This window comes from Gossypium arboreum, chromosome 7 (genome assembly GCF_025698485.1).
Source record: "Gossypium arboreum isolate Shixiya-1 chromosome 7, ASM2569848v2, whole genome shotgun sequence".
Classification (NCBI taxonomy): Eukaryota; Viridiplantae; Streptophyta; class Magnoliopsida; order Malvales; family Malvaceae; genus Gossypium; species Gossypium arboreum.
Window position 1 is genome coordinate 968,312 of NC_069076.1, and position 19,104 is coordinate 987,415.

At 31.6% G+C, this 19,104-nt stretch overlaps 2 protein-coding genes across 4 annotated transcripts; both read right to left on the minus strand.

The window, feature by feature from the left end:
• Positions 1–3,735: 3,735 nt before the first annotated feature.
• On the minus strand, positions 3,736–10,883 carry LOC108467430 (F-box protein SKIP14). The gene is made up of 5 exons (XM_053030504.1): positions 10,497–10,883; positions 9,468–10,402; positions 9,146–9,356; positions 8,470–8,569; positions 3,736–3,945 (listed from the first exon to the last, which is right to left on the minus strand). The coding sequence occupies exons 2-4, from the start codon at positions 10,296–10,298 to the stop codon at positions 8,523–8,525; spliced, it is 1,089 nt and encodes a 362-aa protein (XP_052886464.1). The 5' UTR covers positions 10,299–10,402; positions 10,497–10,883; the 3' UTR covers positions 3,736–3,945; positions 8,470–8,522.
• A 2,085-nt stretch (positions 10,884–12,968) lies between these two features.
• Positions 12,969–17,840, minus strand: LOC108489820 (glucose-6-phosphate 1-dehydrogenase, cytoplasmic isoform). 3 transcript variants are annotated; one of them, XM_053030335.1, is made up of 16 exons: positions 17,723–17,840; positions 16,972–17,167; positions 16,795–16,880; positions 16,654–16,714; positions 16,378–16,564; positions 16,112–16,269; positions 15,960–16,028; positions 15,726–15,784; positions 15,549–15,585; positions 14,787–14,858; positions 14,566–14,713; positions 14,296–14,391; positions 14,074–14,144; positions 13,549–13,664; positions 13,409–13,454; positions 12,969–13,323 (listed from the first exon to the last, which is right to left on the minus strand). In XM_053030335.1, exons 2-16 carry the CDS (start codon positions 17,140–17,142, stop codon positions 13,156–13,158), a joined length of 1,545 nt encoding a protein of 514 aa, XP_052886295.1. In that variant the 5' UTR covers positions 17,143–17,167; positions 17,723–17,840; the 3' UTR covers positions 12,969–13,155. The 3 variants fall into 3 exon arrangements, with proteins under 3 accessions (XP_052886295.1, XP_017650008.1, XP_017650009.1); XM_017794519.2 differs by having other exon boundaries at positions 17,628–17,782; XM_017794520.2 differs by lacking the exon at positions 17,723–17,840 and adding an exon at positions 17,373–17,582.
• Positions 17,841–19,104: the final 1,264 nt, after the last annotated feature.

The window sequence follows — 19,104 nt, forward strand, 5'->3', positions numbered from 1 at the left end:
AAAATATTATAGACTATGTTTGGCGATGCACATCTAAACAATCTATAATTATAAAAGTTTTAATATTTAATAAATAATAATATAATTAAAATATACGTAAAATTATTTAATGTTATTAAATAAAACAGAAGATTACTTACATTTGGAATAAATAAAGTATGTAGTATCTAATAAATATGGAAACTATTAACAAAATTAAAGTAATTGGGTTTGGGTAAAATTATTTATAACTATACAAAAATAATATGTTTGGATAACCATTGTAATTGGTGGATCTTACCGAATTGATTGTAATTAGAGCATCCAATTACAGTTTTCAATTCTTAGCGGATGGTGAGAATTAAGTAATGTTTGAAAAGTTACCTAGTAATTGGATTTGGGTATAATTACTTGTAATTAAACTAACGTGATATGTTTGGCTAACCATTATAATTGTTAGGTCCTACTGAATACATTTTCCGATTCGAGAAGGGATTGTATGGTGTGTAAAGGGATAGGGATAGGGATAATGTGCAAGTAATTACTCCCCAATTAAATTTTTAAAAAATATTTTTTATACAAGTTTAAGTTATAAATTTTATATTATAAACATGAGCACATATGAGTGTTTGGGATGGTTATGGTCAAGGATGGATACATTTGGAATTTTTAGATTTTTTAATTTTATATATAAATTATCATGTATTCTAGATTTGGTGTCTACATTGTATAACACTCACCTCATTAGCCAAATTGTATTTCATATAATTCACCCCCTTAAGCCATAAGGTTATATCCATAAATTCTGAGAACATGGGTAGAATCCTTTGTTTGAGAAACTGAAGTTATTTTGTAAAGATCATGAGATAGAAGTCCCCAATTTAAGTGATCTATACAAAGTTGGTCGAGGTTAGTCTCACATCTAGAGAAATAACCTTACAATTGAGCATCACTATCGGTTTGATATATTCATTGTCGGTATTGATTCATTACTAATAGAAATAAATTCTCGCTTTAATGATGAGGTAGTGGAGTTACTTGTTCTTAGCTCCGCTTTGGATCTACGCAATAATTACAAAGCTTTTCAGTGGAAGATATCTGCAAGCCTATGAATAATTTTTATCTGGGCGATTTTACGAAGCAAGAAAAGCTACACATGAAGATTCAATTGGAGCATTTTCAACTGAATGCTTGTCAAAGCACAAAGTTGCAAAAAGCTTCTATAGTTGCCGAATTGTGTCAAGTGCTAGCTAAGACAAATAAGTCAAGTATTTATCCTCTTCTTGATAAAATTATTCGTCTTGTGCTAACTCTGCCTGTGTTTACTACAATAACCGAACAAGCATTTTTAGCTATGAAAATTGTGAAGACAAGACTTCGCAACAGAATGGGGGATGATTTTCTTTTAACTTACTTGGTGGCATACATCGAAAAAAAGATAGCTCGAGAATTTTCAGCAGATTGTATAATTGATGAGTTCAATCTTATGAAAAAGCAGAGGGTGCAATTTAGGATAACTAGTATTGAGAAAGGTTAAGTTTTTTAAATATAATTTTTGAATTATAATAATATTTATCAAACTTTTAGTATATTATTAATTATTCTTTTTTGCAAATTGGTAAGAGATATTTAATTTTATATGGTGTGATTTTTTAAATTTTTACAGTTAAATCATCCACATTTTTAAAAAAAAAACATTAAGAAAAAACACGAGAAAAATTTTCACTTTTTACATTAAAAAATATTGTTCGGATAGAAGTTTTGCCCTCTTAGAGTAAAATCTGGATTCGTCCTTGATTATGGCCAAAGATTTATTATATTATAAATCTTAAAATGATATCGAAAACTAATTTATATGTATTTTATAAATTTATAACAAAAATATATATTATTTAAATCTTAAACTTTTTAAAGTTATAGCAAAAATATTATAAAATATAATTTACATGTCATAGAAATGTTATAATGTATTTATCTATAAAAGTTATGGTTAATGATATAACATATTTACGAGTCCATGCTATATATTATAAAAATAATATTCTTATTTGTAAAAAAAACTATAAATTTATAACAAAAATATATATTATTCATGAAGTGTTATGATAGATATTAGATACTTTAAAATTTCTATAAAGATTATATATTATAAATTTTATATTATTTTTACTTAATTTACATATTATAAAAAAAAGTAGTAACTTAACATAATTCTTTCTCCAAATTAAGTTTGTATATATTTTTTATGATTAAAGCTACATGCTATTTGCACATTGAACCCAATAATTATATAGTATGATACAATTTGAGAAAACGGAGTTAGACACAAGCATCAAAGACGGTTCGCGAACTTTTTACTTTGAGACAATCAAGGCTTTGAAACGTGGTTAGAGGAAATTTGTTGTTCTAAAAATATATTTTTCATATTAACATCACCTTAGTATAAGATAAAAAAAAAAGATAAGGTTTGGATCGTACTAGCATATTGCATACTTCATAGTTTCATTCATAGGCGGATTTGGAATGATTCATACTTCAAAAAGTACGTGAAAGAGAGAGATCTTGATAATATTAAACAAGGAATAACACAACAAATATGCACTGAAACAATTAGATAAAATTACATATTATACTTATTTTTCAGATTATTTTATTAGTAATCATATTATCAACTACTTTTTATACTAAAATAATACATATGATGATTTTATTTTAATTTTTGTTACTTGTTTAAAAATTATTTAATCATACTAATATTTTTATAGTAATTAATATATTTAAAAATATAAATGATGTAATTAGCAATTATGCAATTATGCAATTACAATTTGTACTACCAACCATTACATAGGAATTACGATGTAATTATATTGTGTTAGCAAACATGTCTAGTGAATTACAATTCTTTGTAATTACTACTTCAACAATTATACTTTCATTCAATTGTAATGTGTTGTTCAAACAGACCCTAAGAAAATAGCTAATGTAAATGTATACGTTTGATTAACAAAAAAATGTAGAAAAATTATGGTAATAGTAATAAATGTTGTACAATTAAATTTTGGAGGAATCAAATATAATTCTACACTAGTTTTAAGCCATAGAACCAAATAAAATGTTTTTTTTAATAATACAATTTACATGTTATAAAAACTTTAGTTATATAATGTGTTGAGTTGATTGAGATAGTGGCTCACATCGTAGGTGATGCAGAGAGCAACTAAAGGTGAAAGTTTAGGCATGTTCATCCTCCTCCTTTGATCATAAAAGAAAGGGTATTTAGAGGGAGACTAGTTGGGCATGAGTCTTAATCCTCAAGTACTCTACTCTACAGGTACAGGAGGTAGTGTAGCACCCCAAACCCGGCCCAGAAGTTATAGCCGGATCGGGCATGCCACATCAAAAAAGTAAAAAAAAAAAATTTTCCATTCTAAGTCCAGAAAATCGTACTTGATGTTCAAAAGATTAATTCATTAAGGGTTAAAGTGAATGGAAGTCATGCACCGTAGGAAACCTAAAAGAGGTGGTGAGTCCATCGATCGCTTAAGTACCAAGCTCCTTCGGATCCAATCCTAGACATGCATACCGCCATTGCCACACCTTAACGTCATGGATATTTCTAGGAAAACTGATTTGATTAAGTCATTTTAGGAAAAGTGATTAATTTTGAAAAATACTTTCATTGCGGAAGCTTTGCTTGTTGTCGTGTTATTTTGAAATCAACTGTTGTTTTTGAAAACGCCTAAAGCTATCCAGTTTCAACAGTTAAATATAAGTATTACCTATCTTAGTAATACATATTAAAACCATCAAAAATAATTAAGCGGCCTTATTACATTTAAAAGCCCAAAAACTTCAAACGTAAATAAAAGGATGTCCAGTTCACCAGAAGAAAATCAAACTTTCAGAACGAGTGGCCACTCCGAATTCCCTCACAGCTCTAAGCCCACTATGGTTGGGGATTTCCTGCGTGGATGAAAATAAAAGGGGTGAGTTTGGGGAAACTCAGTGTGTAAGGAAAATCCATTCAAAGTCCAAGTCAGCTCAAGCCCATTGGGCCTAAGCCCATTCAGGTAACAATGGTACTGGGCCAGAGCCCTTTTCAGATTACAATAAACTGGGCCTTAGCCCCTTATTCAGATAACAGTATGGCCCATAAGCCCATTTGGAAATACATGCAACATCAATAACATATGCAAGCCCATTTGGGGAGACTACTCAACCCACCAACCACTACACTTCACCCATACCAGCCATACACTCCATGTGGGAATAGCTCAACCCACCCAAATTTAACACTCCACATTCTTGACCTTGCTTGCTCGATTATCAAGAATTGAGGCAAAGCCTCCAAGATGTGGACAAGCCACTTTCAAGACTTCCTCGTCAATATCCCAATCCCATGCATCGATAATAACAACATGGCATGCAATAAATAACAACAATCAAACATGCATTTAGGTCAATTTAACCCTAGGGGTATTTGGTAATTTATCTACTAGGGTAAAAGCGTAAATTTTCACTTTTAAAGGTATTTCACTAATTTATCTATTTTAGGGTTTTTCATGCATATTCCTACTTTTCACGTACTAACAGAATCACGCATCGAGGGTTCTTATCAATTGGGCCGATTGGCCCATCATTCCAATTTTGGCCCATTAAGCCCAAAAATATCGAGGGTACAGAAATCATGCACTTTGCAGTCCAAATTTTGCAGGTTACCAAAAACATTAATCGATTTACCTCACGAGCATTCGCACACTCGCAAATCTACAAAATACCGGTTTTCGGCATTTCGGCTTTTCGACTTTTGCCGATCCAGACTAAGAAAGAGGGTGTTAATTACACACCTGTTTGTGATGATATGCTGACGAGATCCACACACGAACCGCCTACAATTGGATTACTAACACGTTAATCTAACTATTCAAATACGAACTACGATTAATCCCTTACAATATTCGCCAACCACACCTACAGATCATAGTAAGCTTATAAGAAATCAATAAGCAACCCATTAACAAATTTTTGTCAATGTTTACCACATAATCATAATTTCACCGCAAGTGTCTTCCGAGCAACAGTCACTAAATCATTTATAATCGAGCTACGAAACTCCAAATCAAGTTCCGTTAATTTTCCCTGAAAATAGACTCATATATCTTCTATCCATAAAATTTTCAGAATTTTTAGTTTATCCAATCAATACCAGATTTTTCTCAAAGTTTCCCATGTTTCACTGTTTGACTAATTTGACCACTCTTCATTACGAATCAAATTTCTCATTGTACAGAATTCAAAATATGTTCTTGTTTATTTCATTAGAAACTAGACTCAATAAGCTTTAATTACATAATTTATTCAGCTTCTAATTCATCTCCCACAATTTATGGTAATTTTCTAAAGTCACGTTATTGCTGCTGTCCCAAGCAGATTTATTACCAAATCACTCTTTCACACCTAACTTGCATGCTTGTTATTTAAACATGTATATCACCAATCAATCATCACATATCTATGATTTTACTTAAGTATAATCTCCATTTCATCATTTTAAAGCACAACATGTTAGTCGATTTTTCCCTTTAGCATCTAAGGCACATGCATGTTCATTTGTTTGGCTCAACTTCACCTATCTTCCATTTTTCATCAAAAGAACATGAAACAACAACCATTTCCTTCATTTTAATTCATGACTAAATGCTCACAACACAACTAAAAATCAAAATATACTTCAAGAGTTAAGGTAGAATCAAGAAGAACTCATGAACCTCAAAATAGAAGCAAGGTACCAAGAACTTACCTTCAATTTTCCTCCTCCTAATGACCGAATACTCAAGAGCTTTCTCTTCTCCTTTCTCTTCTCTAACTTTCAGCTATGATGAACAAAGATGGACAAAACTTTGTTCTTTTCACCCTTTTCTTTTAATAAAACTTCATATTTCATCCATTTAATTCTTTAATACAAAAGACATGATATTCTTATCATGAAACATTTACCTAACCCATTATCATGAAACATTTACCTAACCCATTATCATGGAACATTTACCTAACCCATTATCATGGAACATTTACCTAACCTATTATCATGGAACATTTACCTAACCCATTATCATGGAACATTTACCTAACCTATTATCAATCTGTATCAATTTGTACCATAAATTATGGATATCAAGTGTACATTTTGTCTACAACAACATGATGGTTGGCCACTTCATGTAAAATGGGAGGTTTATCATGCAAATCCTCCTATTTTGCACTCCTATTTATTTGGCCACTTCAATTTAGCCTATAACATTTTCAAACATTTTCACATAGGTCCTATTTCATAATTTCACTCACAAATGACAAAATCAAAGCATGAAATTTTGTCAACATTCACAGAATTCCCGAAAATTGAGGCGTTACAGGTAGAGTGGTAAATTGCCAACTAGTTGTATTGTTCAAGTTGATATGAGATGACTAGGGCGAAGCATCGTCAAGCCTAAGGAGGTAATGGATTGAAAAGTGTTAGTAGGAGCTCTTTCCTACAGTAAAAGGCTCTTCAATAAAAAAAGAAGATTGTTTTAAATAAGTGAACGAGATGTATCGAGAGAAGGTAGAGAAGAAGATTGGAGTAGATCCAGTAACAATGAGTGCAACGACAGGTATTGGTTGGTAAGGTGAAGAAAGTGCCAAATTTCCTTTTACCAATTGTTAAAAGCTCCTATTTATGATGTCTCAAGAATAGGAATTACAAAGCTGACAATTAGTAGAAGTAATGAATGATTTTTTTTTCAATTACAAAGGCATTAATGATTCTTTTCTATTAAATAAAAGGGTTTTGTTGGGGATGTTGTTGATAAAGTGAACAAGAGTTCACTAAGTTTCTGGAAGTAGGGGGAAACACTTCAATGTTGCAGGAAAAGATTAAAAGGAAGCATATTAACTATATCCATATTTGATTCACCAAGCACAGCTCTCTGAAACATTCCAAAAGTGAAGGCAACCTAAGAACTCTATCATATTTCGAGGTTATTTTTATTTTAGTGTGAAGTGACACTATGTGAGATATCTTCCGCAGAACATCTATTGAAATGCAAAATTAGTGTTGTTCTTGAAAAACAATTATTTTGACTTGTTCCAAATGTGAGTTGCTCTCAACATAGTTGTTCCAAAAAAAAGTTGTTCTGTAGTAATATTTCTCTTGGTAAAGCTTGTTTTGAATAATAACTCTTCCGAAAAAACATAATTATTCTAAATAAAAGTTGTTCCAAATAATAGTTATTTTAAACATAACCATTTTCAAAACATCATCATTCTAAACAATAGTTGTTTTAAACTTTAGTTGTTCTGTTCTCGAATGATAACTACACTAGATGACAATTGTTTTAACTAAAACTTTGTTGTGAACAATAACTATTCTAAACAATACTTCTTGTTTCACGCTTGGCTGCACCTATATATCGTATGGAGATTGCAAGGGCCCACCCTATATAATGCGACATTTAATGAGGGCAAAGTTAAAACTAATCTCCTAGCAAGATCGTGAGGTCAAATGTTGTCAACCTCTATCTTCTAGTGTACCGGATGTTACGGAAAGGGATGATATGGAAAAAGGATAACAATTGCCCCTAAATGAATGATGGGTTATAAAGTTGGGACGAATCTTTGGTGAGGCTTTTCTTCGATCGTTATATTTATTTGTTAACTATTCCTAGACACATGTTTGCCTCTGATTTAGTCTTTCCAAAATACGTCGTTTCATTGTTATCATCATTTCTTTTGGAGTACTCTTTTAGTTTCTTTCCTAGGTACTTACAAATAGGGTTCCTTTGTGAGTTTAGCCTATATGCTATGCTGAAACTTCAAATCTAATCCATATATTTTATTTTTCTCTATTTTTATAGTATAATTAGTTAGTTTAAATAGTTAAAAACCCTTCGAGTAAAAGTCATTACGAATTGCTTGATCCGATCCAATTTAATCTTCACTACTCGATTCTCTCATAAATACTTGAACCCGAGATCTTGCTTAAGTATCATTAAACTCCTGGATGCAACTAGTATCAAATGGAAAACTACTCTCCCACCACCTCAAATACTCGAACCTAACCTTCCTTCGCCACTCGACTAAACATGCATCAATAGAACACTTGAACCCGAAACCTTGCTTAAAGGTATCAAACTCCTCACCATCTCACAATTACATGAACCCGGAACCTTGCCTTAAAGGTACCAAACTCCTCACCATCGCACAAATACTTGAACCCAAAACCTTGCTTTGAAAAAAAATTCCCCCAAACAATTGCTTCTTTAAAAATCTAAAATTTGAACAGCAATAACAAGCAACTAAATTCATATTAGTTCATGGATCATTATAATTTAGACCTATATAATATGAATCAATGGAAAAAAGAGAACAGTTGAGTAGTATTTGTCCATGAAATATATATATATATAGAAAGTTGACAAATCATAATAGAATGAAAAACAAGGAACATACCATCCGAAATCCAGACCAGTCTCCTCTCTTCTACTTGACAATATTGCTTCTCCTCATGAACAAGGCTCAAATGATCCGACAATGCTCAGTCTTATCTCATCTGAACAATAAAACCGTCCGCTTTTAAGAGATGTTTATTTGATGTAATCCAATACCAATCTCAGTTCTTCAGAAGATCAAAACATCTCGGTTCGATCAATGAACCAAGAAAACATAGGAAATGCAAGAGAACTCGCATGCATGGATTATGTTAAACTTCGTTGCCGGACACTTGTACAAGTATTCAATAACGACCAGCTAAGCTCAAGTTGTGCAAAATTTTTGTCCACAATCAGTAGCACAAGGGGAATTGAACTTCTAAATTAGCCATAAAAATAAAGCTCATAGGAGGTACTGATCACATCCGAGTTCTCTTCACTCCCAAAGATATGCTTCAAACAATTAAAACAAAGCAAGTCTAAAGTAAACGTTTCCTCATAATCACAATGCTTAAAACAACAACCACAACGGAAACACCGTGCAATGCAAAGAAAGCAAGCCCTGCACAACTGAGCAGCGTGATGTGTTATTCTACAACTCTCCGAGGGGCAATCGTAAACCAATTTCAGTTTATCACATCTAGGACAAATCTCGATATCAATCACCCTATCATCATCACAAGTAAAATGCAATTGACCTTGACGGAAAAATTGTGGTTTTTGCTCTCTCAATTGTATCGAGTTATCCGCACCGAGTAAAAACTTTAACTCCTTGAATTGCTCCTCAGTTACACTGAAACATCCACCTATTTTTAAGTGTTTAATACCTGGTGACCCGATAGACTTAAAGGCTTTTAGATTGAATAAAATACCCTCAACACTGAGGCCTGTACATTCTGGTACACTTAGCTGCACAAAATACATATATAATAATAAATATATACAATTTGATAAATGCATAACCATTATAACTATGAAATAGATAATGAATCTATTGTTACTTGCACTACGAGGACTAACCTTAGTGAGCTTGGGATTACTTTCGAGCACACACTTCAAGCCATGATCGGTAATCTTTACACACCCAACCAAACTCAAGTATTCAAGAGAGCCTTTAGCCCTATTAGTTAATTTCAAAAGGGCATCATTAGTAATCCTTCTACTCAAAGAATGTTCAATATGGATGTTCCTCCATAAAAGAGTATCACTTCTAACAGCATCCCTCAAAGACCTACAAACCCTTTCGACCACAAGTAGGTCCTTAACACCGAGATAACCAAGAGCGAAAAACAAAGCATCACTTGGTTCACCTCCTTCATTATCATTGCAAATAACTTCCTTACTATCCTTCAATCCTTTAACTTCATCATTGGTTACAAAACTTCCACCATTATCAATCTCAAATCCATTAAAATCCGGGTTCGATGTTTCGTTGATCTCAGAGTTATTACAAACCCAATTCACACCTTTAAAGAAAGATGATTGATCACCATAAAAACTAGAGATACTTTCATCAGGTTTTAAACTCATGGTGCCATTACAAACCCAATTTAAACCTTTAAACATTTGTTGTTGATCAACAATTTGTTTTTCAGCATAATCTTCCATACCAAACATACAGAAATCTGACCATAAATCATTCTCAAAATCTTGAAACCAACCTGTGATTGCTGCAGCAAAAGTAGACCTTATTTCCATACCAAATGGATCTTCAGGCAATCTGTCAATAATATCATCATTAACAGCTTCATAAAAGCCTTTTGATTCAGTGTTGCCACTTGAGATTTCAGTATCCCAACTGCAACTCCAAAAACTCCAAGAATTCTCAAAATCATCCCAATTCAAAGCCATTCTCTCTTTTATTTTATTTTATTTTATTTTTATTATTCAATCACCAATAAAAACCAAGAAAAATTAAAAAGAACCCTCTATCAAGAACCCTAAACTCAGGCAACCTGATTCAACAAACCAAAATAAAAAGTATAATCAAAATACAAGACAAACCCATTATTTCAGGTGATAAAACAATATATAAAAACATAAATTTACCTGATTTTCTGTAGAGTTTTTTTTTTCCTTGTAAAAACAACCTAATAAAGGAGGGTAAACTAAGCTAAAAAAAAAAAAGGGTTTTCTTTCTTCTTTTTTTTTTTTAACAAATTTGGTGAAATTGAAGGTAATGTGAAAGAGAAAACAGAAGAAAAACAAGGGATTTGAGAAGAGGGAAAAATCAATTTTTTGTTGAAAGATTACTATAATAATGAGAGAATCTGAATGAGGAGAGATAAAAAGAATTAAAAAAAAAAGCTTTAAGTTTTTATAAAGGAAAGAGCAATGCAGAGAGAAAGAAAACAGAGTTTGCTTAAAACAGGGAAAAGAGGAGGAGGAGAGAAACAAGGGAGAAGAAATTCTTCGCCAATTAGGGACCTAGTCCCTTTGGGTGGAGTTTAATTTAATTTTAGGTCCTGATTTTCACAATTTTAATTTAATTTAATTTAATTAATTAATACCAATAAATTGTTTTATACTAAAGATTGGGTAAATTCCACTGCTAGTTACTCAACTATTGGTAAGTTTCCTTTTTAGTCACTCAACTATGAAAAGTTACAAAATAGTCACCTAACTATTTGATTTTTCTTCTTTGATCACCTACCATTAAATTACTAACAGAAAGATAACTTAATAGCTTTTAGAATTGGCATAATATTAACTTTAACCCTAAACACTTATATTAGGGTTAATTTTAAAAGAATGAAAAATGATAAAATTATTATCTTGAATTTTTGGGTGGTCCTTATTTTTAGGAGCATGAGAATTGAGAAGAACATTAAATGTTCATTTTACATTAGATTGTAGTCACACCGTCGACGTCAGTTAATGATTCAATGAGTATAATATAACAAACTGACAACATTAGTGATCATATAGTAATTTTTAGATAAAATGACCTTTTTGGCCCCTTTGAACTCTAATATTGAGCAAATTTATCTCTCTAAACAAATTAGAACAATTTAATCCTTATCAATTTCTAAAGTGGACAATAAGGACAATTAGTCGCATGTCCTTGGATAAAACATTGTTGGGTGGGGTAGCCATAGATCCCTAAGTGAATTAGTCTTCATGGATCGTAAAATGGACATAGAAGATGTTTTAATTCTACCAAAAATGTCGCAACATTAAAGTTTTTAGTTATAAAATGGTCATTAAACTATTCAAAAAATTTTATTTAAGTCACTGAATTATTCAAAAGTTTTTATTTAAGTAAATGAATTGGTAGGTTTCTTTTTTTCTTTTTAAAAAAAGTTTGACTGGCGAGTTTTAAGTAACAATTCGACGATCGATACGGTGGATCAATACCCATTGATGAATAGAATATCATAACTAAAATCCAAGTCGATATGACGGTTGGAATCGAATATCAAAGAAGAAATTTATTTGGATTTTGGTTCTCAAATTTGTGACATTCAATGTTGTTTCATGAAAAAAAAAATATGGAATCGTAGAAGAGAATGAGAAATGAGAGCTTTCAATTTGTGCAACAAATGCGAACAGAGAAAATCATATAATAGCGATTTTAACAGCCCAATGATTTAAATTAAAACTTTCTAATAGTTTAATGACCATTCTGTAACTTTTTAAAGTTAAGTGGTCAAAACATAAAACGTACTAGTTTAATGACCTTAGGTGTAGTTTACCCTAAATATTAACATATCAATTGATGTTTAAAGACTTATTTGAGTGTACAAAGAGTTTTTAAATAAAAATCAGGAAATTTTATCACATATAAAATTACGGTTTTATATAAAATTACGGTTTTAGAATATAAATGTTAGTTTAAAAATAACATATAATGAATAATAACACATAAAATATGTAATATTAAAATTAAATAAATATTGAATTATGAGTAAAATGAAATTTAAACACATAAATATATCATTCTAAGAATACTAAATGTACTACAATTGTTTATCATAGTTTTGTCATCAATCTTGAGTTAGTGTCAAGTGACTTGAAACATCAACTCAATTAACTTCATCAATATATCCAAATGATGAAGGTAATAAAATTTGCATAATATAATTAAAATGTAAATATTATATTAAAATAAAGTTAATGTTTTATTGATGTAAATAGTATAGGTTCAAATCCGATCTCATGTAAAATTTTTATTTTACTATATTAAAATACTCTTAAATAATATAACATATTTTAATTATAAAAAGAATTTTTGTAATTTTCTGAAATAAATTGATACCCAATTAGCTCATGACACCAATTCAATCAGATACTTAAATAATAATATATAAAAAAAGTTAGAATCACTTATTTAGTATATTTGCCTAAACCAAATTACTCAAATTTATTAAACTCGTTTACTTGGAAAAATTTTAAAAAAATCTCAACTCAATTATAAAACTTGATAATTTATAACCTCAAATGTGAGTAAAATAATTAGAATGGTGGTATCATAATTACCGAATCGAATTCAAATGAGATTTGAACCAAAATAGAATTAAGTTGTAAATATAACAAGGAAAGACCCTTTATATAAGTGTTCCAAACATGATTTAAAGGGAAAAGTTACAAAGCTCTTAGGCTTAGCATTTTATTGTATCTGTTACAAACCTCAACTTCTTTCAATGGCAATGGTGATAGGATACCGCAAAGCTATATATATATATATATATAGATATATATAATGTTTCTATAAGGTGGGAGGAATCCAAATATAACCATGTGTTTGAACATAACCGGCTTTAGCCGAGAGCTCATCTGCTTCTGCAGGACCCCGGCTGCCTGTTCGGTATGGAATTGGCTTCATTTCACCGTTGTCGATTCTGTGTAGAAGAGGCGTGAATATCTCCCATGCCGCCTGATTATATAAGCAGTATCAACAATTTTAGTTTGCAATTACCGTATATAACTTATCTTGATTGGAAGTACACAAGGATCCTTACCTTTAACTCGTCCCGGCGAACAAAATGCTGCTGATCACCTCTTATCCTGTACGACAACAATAACAATATTTCAGTTGTGACGCTCGGATGAAAATCATTGCATTCATTTGAAAGCAGAAAAAGTAAATATAGGATCATACGTGTCGAGTATAAGACGTTCATAAGCCTCTGGGATCGTAACACCTTGATAGCGTTGCCTGTATGACAAATCTAGTTCACTTTGCACTGTTGACATCTCGAGACCAGGCTGCTTCACCTGCAGCAGTCACAAAATGCAGGTCAATACATAAGCATGTAGTAAATTCTAGTACCGATAAAGCTAGGTCTTATTGCTTGATGTCGGCTATATGAGCAGTTTTTGTAGAACGCGGTCATGGATTTCCGTAAAATCGAGAAAATTCATATACATGTTTCTAAAATCTGATAACACAAAAAAGGGGCATCAAGTATACAAGATTGGTGCTCAGCAGTGCACAAAAGTCACCACAAACGAGTAGCCTCACGTACGATCATTACTTCTGAATGTATCTTAAACAAACATATATCTAGCAATAATTAGACCGGAAATAGTATAAATACTCAGTACATTACGAAGCATAAATGAAACACAAGCAGGAAGATCCAAACTCGTAGAATTATGGACACAATAAGATTAGTGAACTCACGGTTAGCTTCATGTACATGGCTTCAGAAGGTTGCAGGCGTATGACAAACTCGTTTCTCCCTTGCTTTTGACCTAAAAATAAAGGCAATAAAATTTAAGCAAAAGGCTGATTAAAAGTTTAGGACACTTCAAACACGTTTCAAGTCCATTGCATTACTCAAAAACAGATGCAAGCAATAATATAAGCAAAGTTATAAATAATCTTAAAGGTATGCTGTCATACATTTAAATATATCACCAGGAACATCCTTAAATTGAACACGTATCTCTGCTTTTCTTGAATTCAATGCTTTCCCTGCCTTTAGAATAAACGGGACACCTGGAAACAAACCGACAAGTGAAAATAGAAAATCTAAAGAGAAATTCAAATACAAATTCATTATTTGGTCGATCCAAATGAAGAAGTACGTGAAACAATCAAATTCCGAATAAGTTATTCAGATAATTCAAGGGCTGAGCCACCTAAACAAACAAAATGATGCATGTCTATTACCTTCCCATCTTTCATTATGTATACGGAGAATAACAGTTGCAAATGTGGGAGTGTTTGAGTGGTTGGGAACTGTTGGGTCGTCCCTGTAACCTTCATATTGTCCGAGTACAACCTCTTCATCTTTAATCGGAAGTACAGATTGAAGAACCTGGGTTCATATAATAATCAACATATAGCAAAGAAAGCACCGGCTTAGTTCACCTAACCTAAAAGATGCACACCTTCACTTTCTCGTCACGAATGTGCTCGGGTTTGAGAGAGACAGGCTTCTCCATAGCAACAAGACAAAGAACCTGCAGTTGGTATGAAGTCAATAAATAAGTGAAGTTGGCTAACGGACTGGTACATAGCATGTTCTTCCTTTTAACTTGTTTTTGCTTGTTTAGGTTTCCTTTTGGGCAAAGGCATCAAGAAACATAATAGCTTCAGAAAACAAAACGAGCACGTGATTTAAGGAACTTCTTTTTTGCCACTAGTAGCAGCATATAACCTAACTAAATTAATAGAAGCACAGATCACACATAAATGGTAAAAGTATCATGGAGGCCCTTGTACTAGGAGTTGGATTGCATTTTCTCCTATTTACTTCTGTAACTTGCACGTTAGATCAAAGAGCAAATTGATCATTTTGTTAAAAATTCTATCCATTTTTACTATTAAAAACTAGTCCTTGTACGTTAGTATCAAGTACACATGATATACCACACCAACTTTTAATAGTAGAAATGGATGAAATTTTTAACAGAAAGGACCAGTTTGCTCTTTGATCTAACATGCAGGGACTAATTTGCCCATTTTTTGAGTAAAGGGGGCAATATGCAATCTAAATCCCAATATAAAGGCCTCCATGGTACTTTTACTTGCATAAATTGTGAGAAATGATATTCCTAACTTAAGAAAATTCCAATTATGCACACTTCAAATGATGCAAAGGCAGCATTCTTAACCATATGACATCCGGTTGAGCTTAGTAATCACGTTACCTGTAATAGGTGGTTTTGGATAATATCACGGATAATTCTGCACAAAGAACACAAAGGAAAAACAACTGAGAATGCATATACTTAACATGTCTTCTTTGATGTCACGTGGAACTATGGATGATTCTTCATAAATTTTCCTATACAAAGAGGACCTTAAATAAGTGCTATGAATCATACCCGTATTCATCAAAATATCCACCGCGACCCTCAGTTCCAAAATCCTCTCTGAATACAATCTGACAGAAGAAAAAGAGGAAAAAATAAATAAAAGGAATATTATGACTTGAAAGTTAACAAAGCCCTATCAGACGGCTATCACACTCAGCCTCTAGGGCATATCCTAAAGTAATCAACGGTGCAATACATTCTGCATAGCAATTTGTGTAACATCCACAATAGAAGGATCCTCACCTGTACATTATCAATGTTGTCGCGATTCCAAAGGGGCAAGAAGAAGCGATTAGCAAAACGAAGTACCAACTGCAAGTGACATACAGCAAGACATGAGCAAATCTGCTAAAAAAAGCAAGAAACAAAAATCACTTGTTTTACACATTCATTACCAGGTTCTGGACCAATTCCTTTCCCAAATAGTGATCAATACGGTAGATTTGTGGTTCATCAAACAACTCTCCGATTTGAGAACTTAGTTGCTCTGCAGAGTCCAAATCTTTACCAAATGGTTTCTCAACAACTATCCGAGTCCAGCCGCCAAGATCAGCTGGAAAAAAAAATCATATAATATGAAATTATTCCTTCACGAAGGCTCTGCAAATCATCTAAATTATATATGTTCCAACACGATTATTCTCGGGAAAGAAATACCTACATTTATTCATGCAATATTTCCTGATCATCCTACAAACAGATGGATACACTGACGGTGGAAGTGCAAGATAAAAGAGTCTCCGAGATGACCCTTCTTGGCTACTTTTTGAGATTTCATGCTTTGTGATTTCCTTGTCTAATAGCTGAAAGCCCTGAGCTCCGTCATATGACCCACTTACATATTGAATCTACACACACATTAGCAACTGTTCATTAAAGCCATCCACCAAACATATGATTTAAGTGTCGTAAACATATAACCAAGCCGTGTACTAACCAGCTGTAAGAACTTTGACACGTCTTCTGAGGGTGAAGCACTTCTATCATTGACAAGATACCTGCAAAACAAACAGTGAGTGACGTTATTTCAGCCAAAGTGCGAACAAACCATAGAAGTAGAGCAAATGATGGAATTTACCCACGAATACGGTTCCTTAAATCATCATCCGAAATCTTAGTCCTTGCATAGCCAAATATGTGCACCTCATCTGGTGGTAAAAATCCCTGCATACAAAACATCTATGTTCAGCATTTCAACAAAGATCAAATTCCAATTTGATTCTAATAAAGAAAATCAATGAAAATAGCACTTAACCTGACAATAAAGATGAAAGAGCGCAGGGAAAGTCTTCTTCTTGGCAAGATCACCAGAGGCACCAAGAACAATTATTGAGAGACAACCAGTTTCAGGCACATTCTCATTGCCTGAAAATGAATCACTCCTTAAACTATCTCTTTTTTGAAGGCACCATTCACCTGATCCCATCTTATAACCTTTGTTTGAATCTGATCTGTATTTAAAAAAAAAAAAAACATGAATATTGTAAGCAAAAAGATCCCAGAATTGAAAGGAACTATATATGTAGTCAATTTTTAACTTGGCCTCAACTTTAATCAAAGAATTCTTCAAATCCTACACTAAACCAAATTATTAGATTAACCCAAAACTAGAGGAACAATTAAAGCTTAACAGAAAATTTATTTATTTTACTCAACTGATAAGGACATGAAATCAATATTCTTTGTCTTTCATCAGTTTTATCCCCAAAAAAAAAAACGTATTACATGGATCCCAGAAAGAAACAAAATTTACATGAAAAAGCCAAAAACCCAAATCAGAATTCAAATAAAATGAAACAATCAATCAAATTAAACTCAATAAAAAGGCTTTTTCCTTATAGTACAAGGATGAAGGACCCATATCAGTAAAAAAAACCCCCTTAAAAAGCAGAATTGAGAGAGAAATGAAACCTTGGAATTGAAGAGAGAGTTAGATTTTGTGTTGAGTTTTGAGAAATGGGTATCAAATTTTTCTGGGTTTTAAGCAGTTTTTTTATATTGCTCACCAACTATCAGCCCACATTTCTTACCAGCCGCCGTATTTTACAATATTTTTGTTTTTTGTTGAAACTTTTTTATTTATTTCATCTTATATTTCTATAATTTTATTAATTCCCGCAAACTTTGGTTACTATTCTTTTCTGTTATATAATTAATTATTTTTAATTTATTTATTTTAAAAATATTAATTAAAATTTATATAAATTAAGGTATTTTTTTGTCAAAATTTACTTCGAATAGTGGTTAAAACTTTAGTTTATCTCGAATGAGGATCGAAGTCTTAATGGTTAAAATAAGAGACACTTACTTAATTCTGGTAATTTTATTTGTGATTTTTTACCTATTAGTAAATAAAATAATTACAGTCAATTATTTTTTACTTATATTTCAAATTTAAATATTTTTCATTTTTTGAAGGTAACATATTTTATATTTTTAAATATTAAATTATCCAATAAAAGAAAATCCAAAGCATATGATCAAGAAGGTTGGATTGGGTGGGTAGTTGAGCACATTTGTCAACAATAATTATAGATATAAGCCAAAGAAGGTTGGGTAAAGCTATAGTACAGATAGTTCACACCATTAATTAATATGAACCTGTCCTTCCACAAATACTACAATGCCACGTAATAATGGCTATAAAAAATCTTTTTATCGATTTTTTTGAAAGAAATAATAAAATGTTTTTCACAATGAATTTTTATGTAAATGATTTCTTCATTTTATTTTTTTTCATTATTATTTTCGTATGTTAAATAACATTATATAAAATATTTAAAAGGGTAAACTCTAAAAATAGTCACTTTTGTTTACCTTATATTACATTTTAGTCACTTATATTTGAAATGTTACGTTTTAGCCATTTACGTTATCGTTTTGTTATAAAGTGGTCACTCTACCGTTAAACTCCATTACCTCCTTAACGGCGGTCTTATGTGGCAATCCAAATGGGTTTTAAATGCCAACTTGGATGTCCCACATGGCTCTTTAAATTAAATTTATTTAATTAAAAACATAATTTCATCCCAGCAACTTGACATTCAAATTGTCATTTAAAACTCATTTAGACTGCCACACAGGGCTACCGTTAGGAAGGTAATGGATTCGTAACAAAACGATAACTTAGTGACTAAAACGTAATATTTCAAACATAAATGACTAAAATGTAATCTGAGACAAACAAAAGTGACTATTTTTATAGTTTATCTTATTTAAAATAAGTATATATAAGTACAACTAAATTAAAAATTAATATGTCAAATTTAGTTATTTAGTATATTAATATAAGAAAATAATGAATTATTACATAATTATTATTAGTATAAATTTAAGTTAAAAATTAAAAAACAAATTTCTATTAAAATAATATTCAAAATAATTAAGG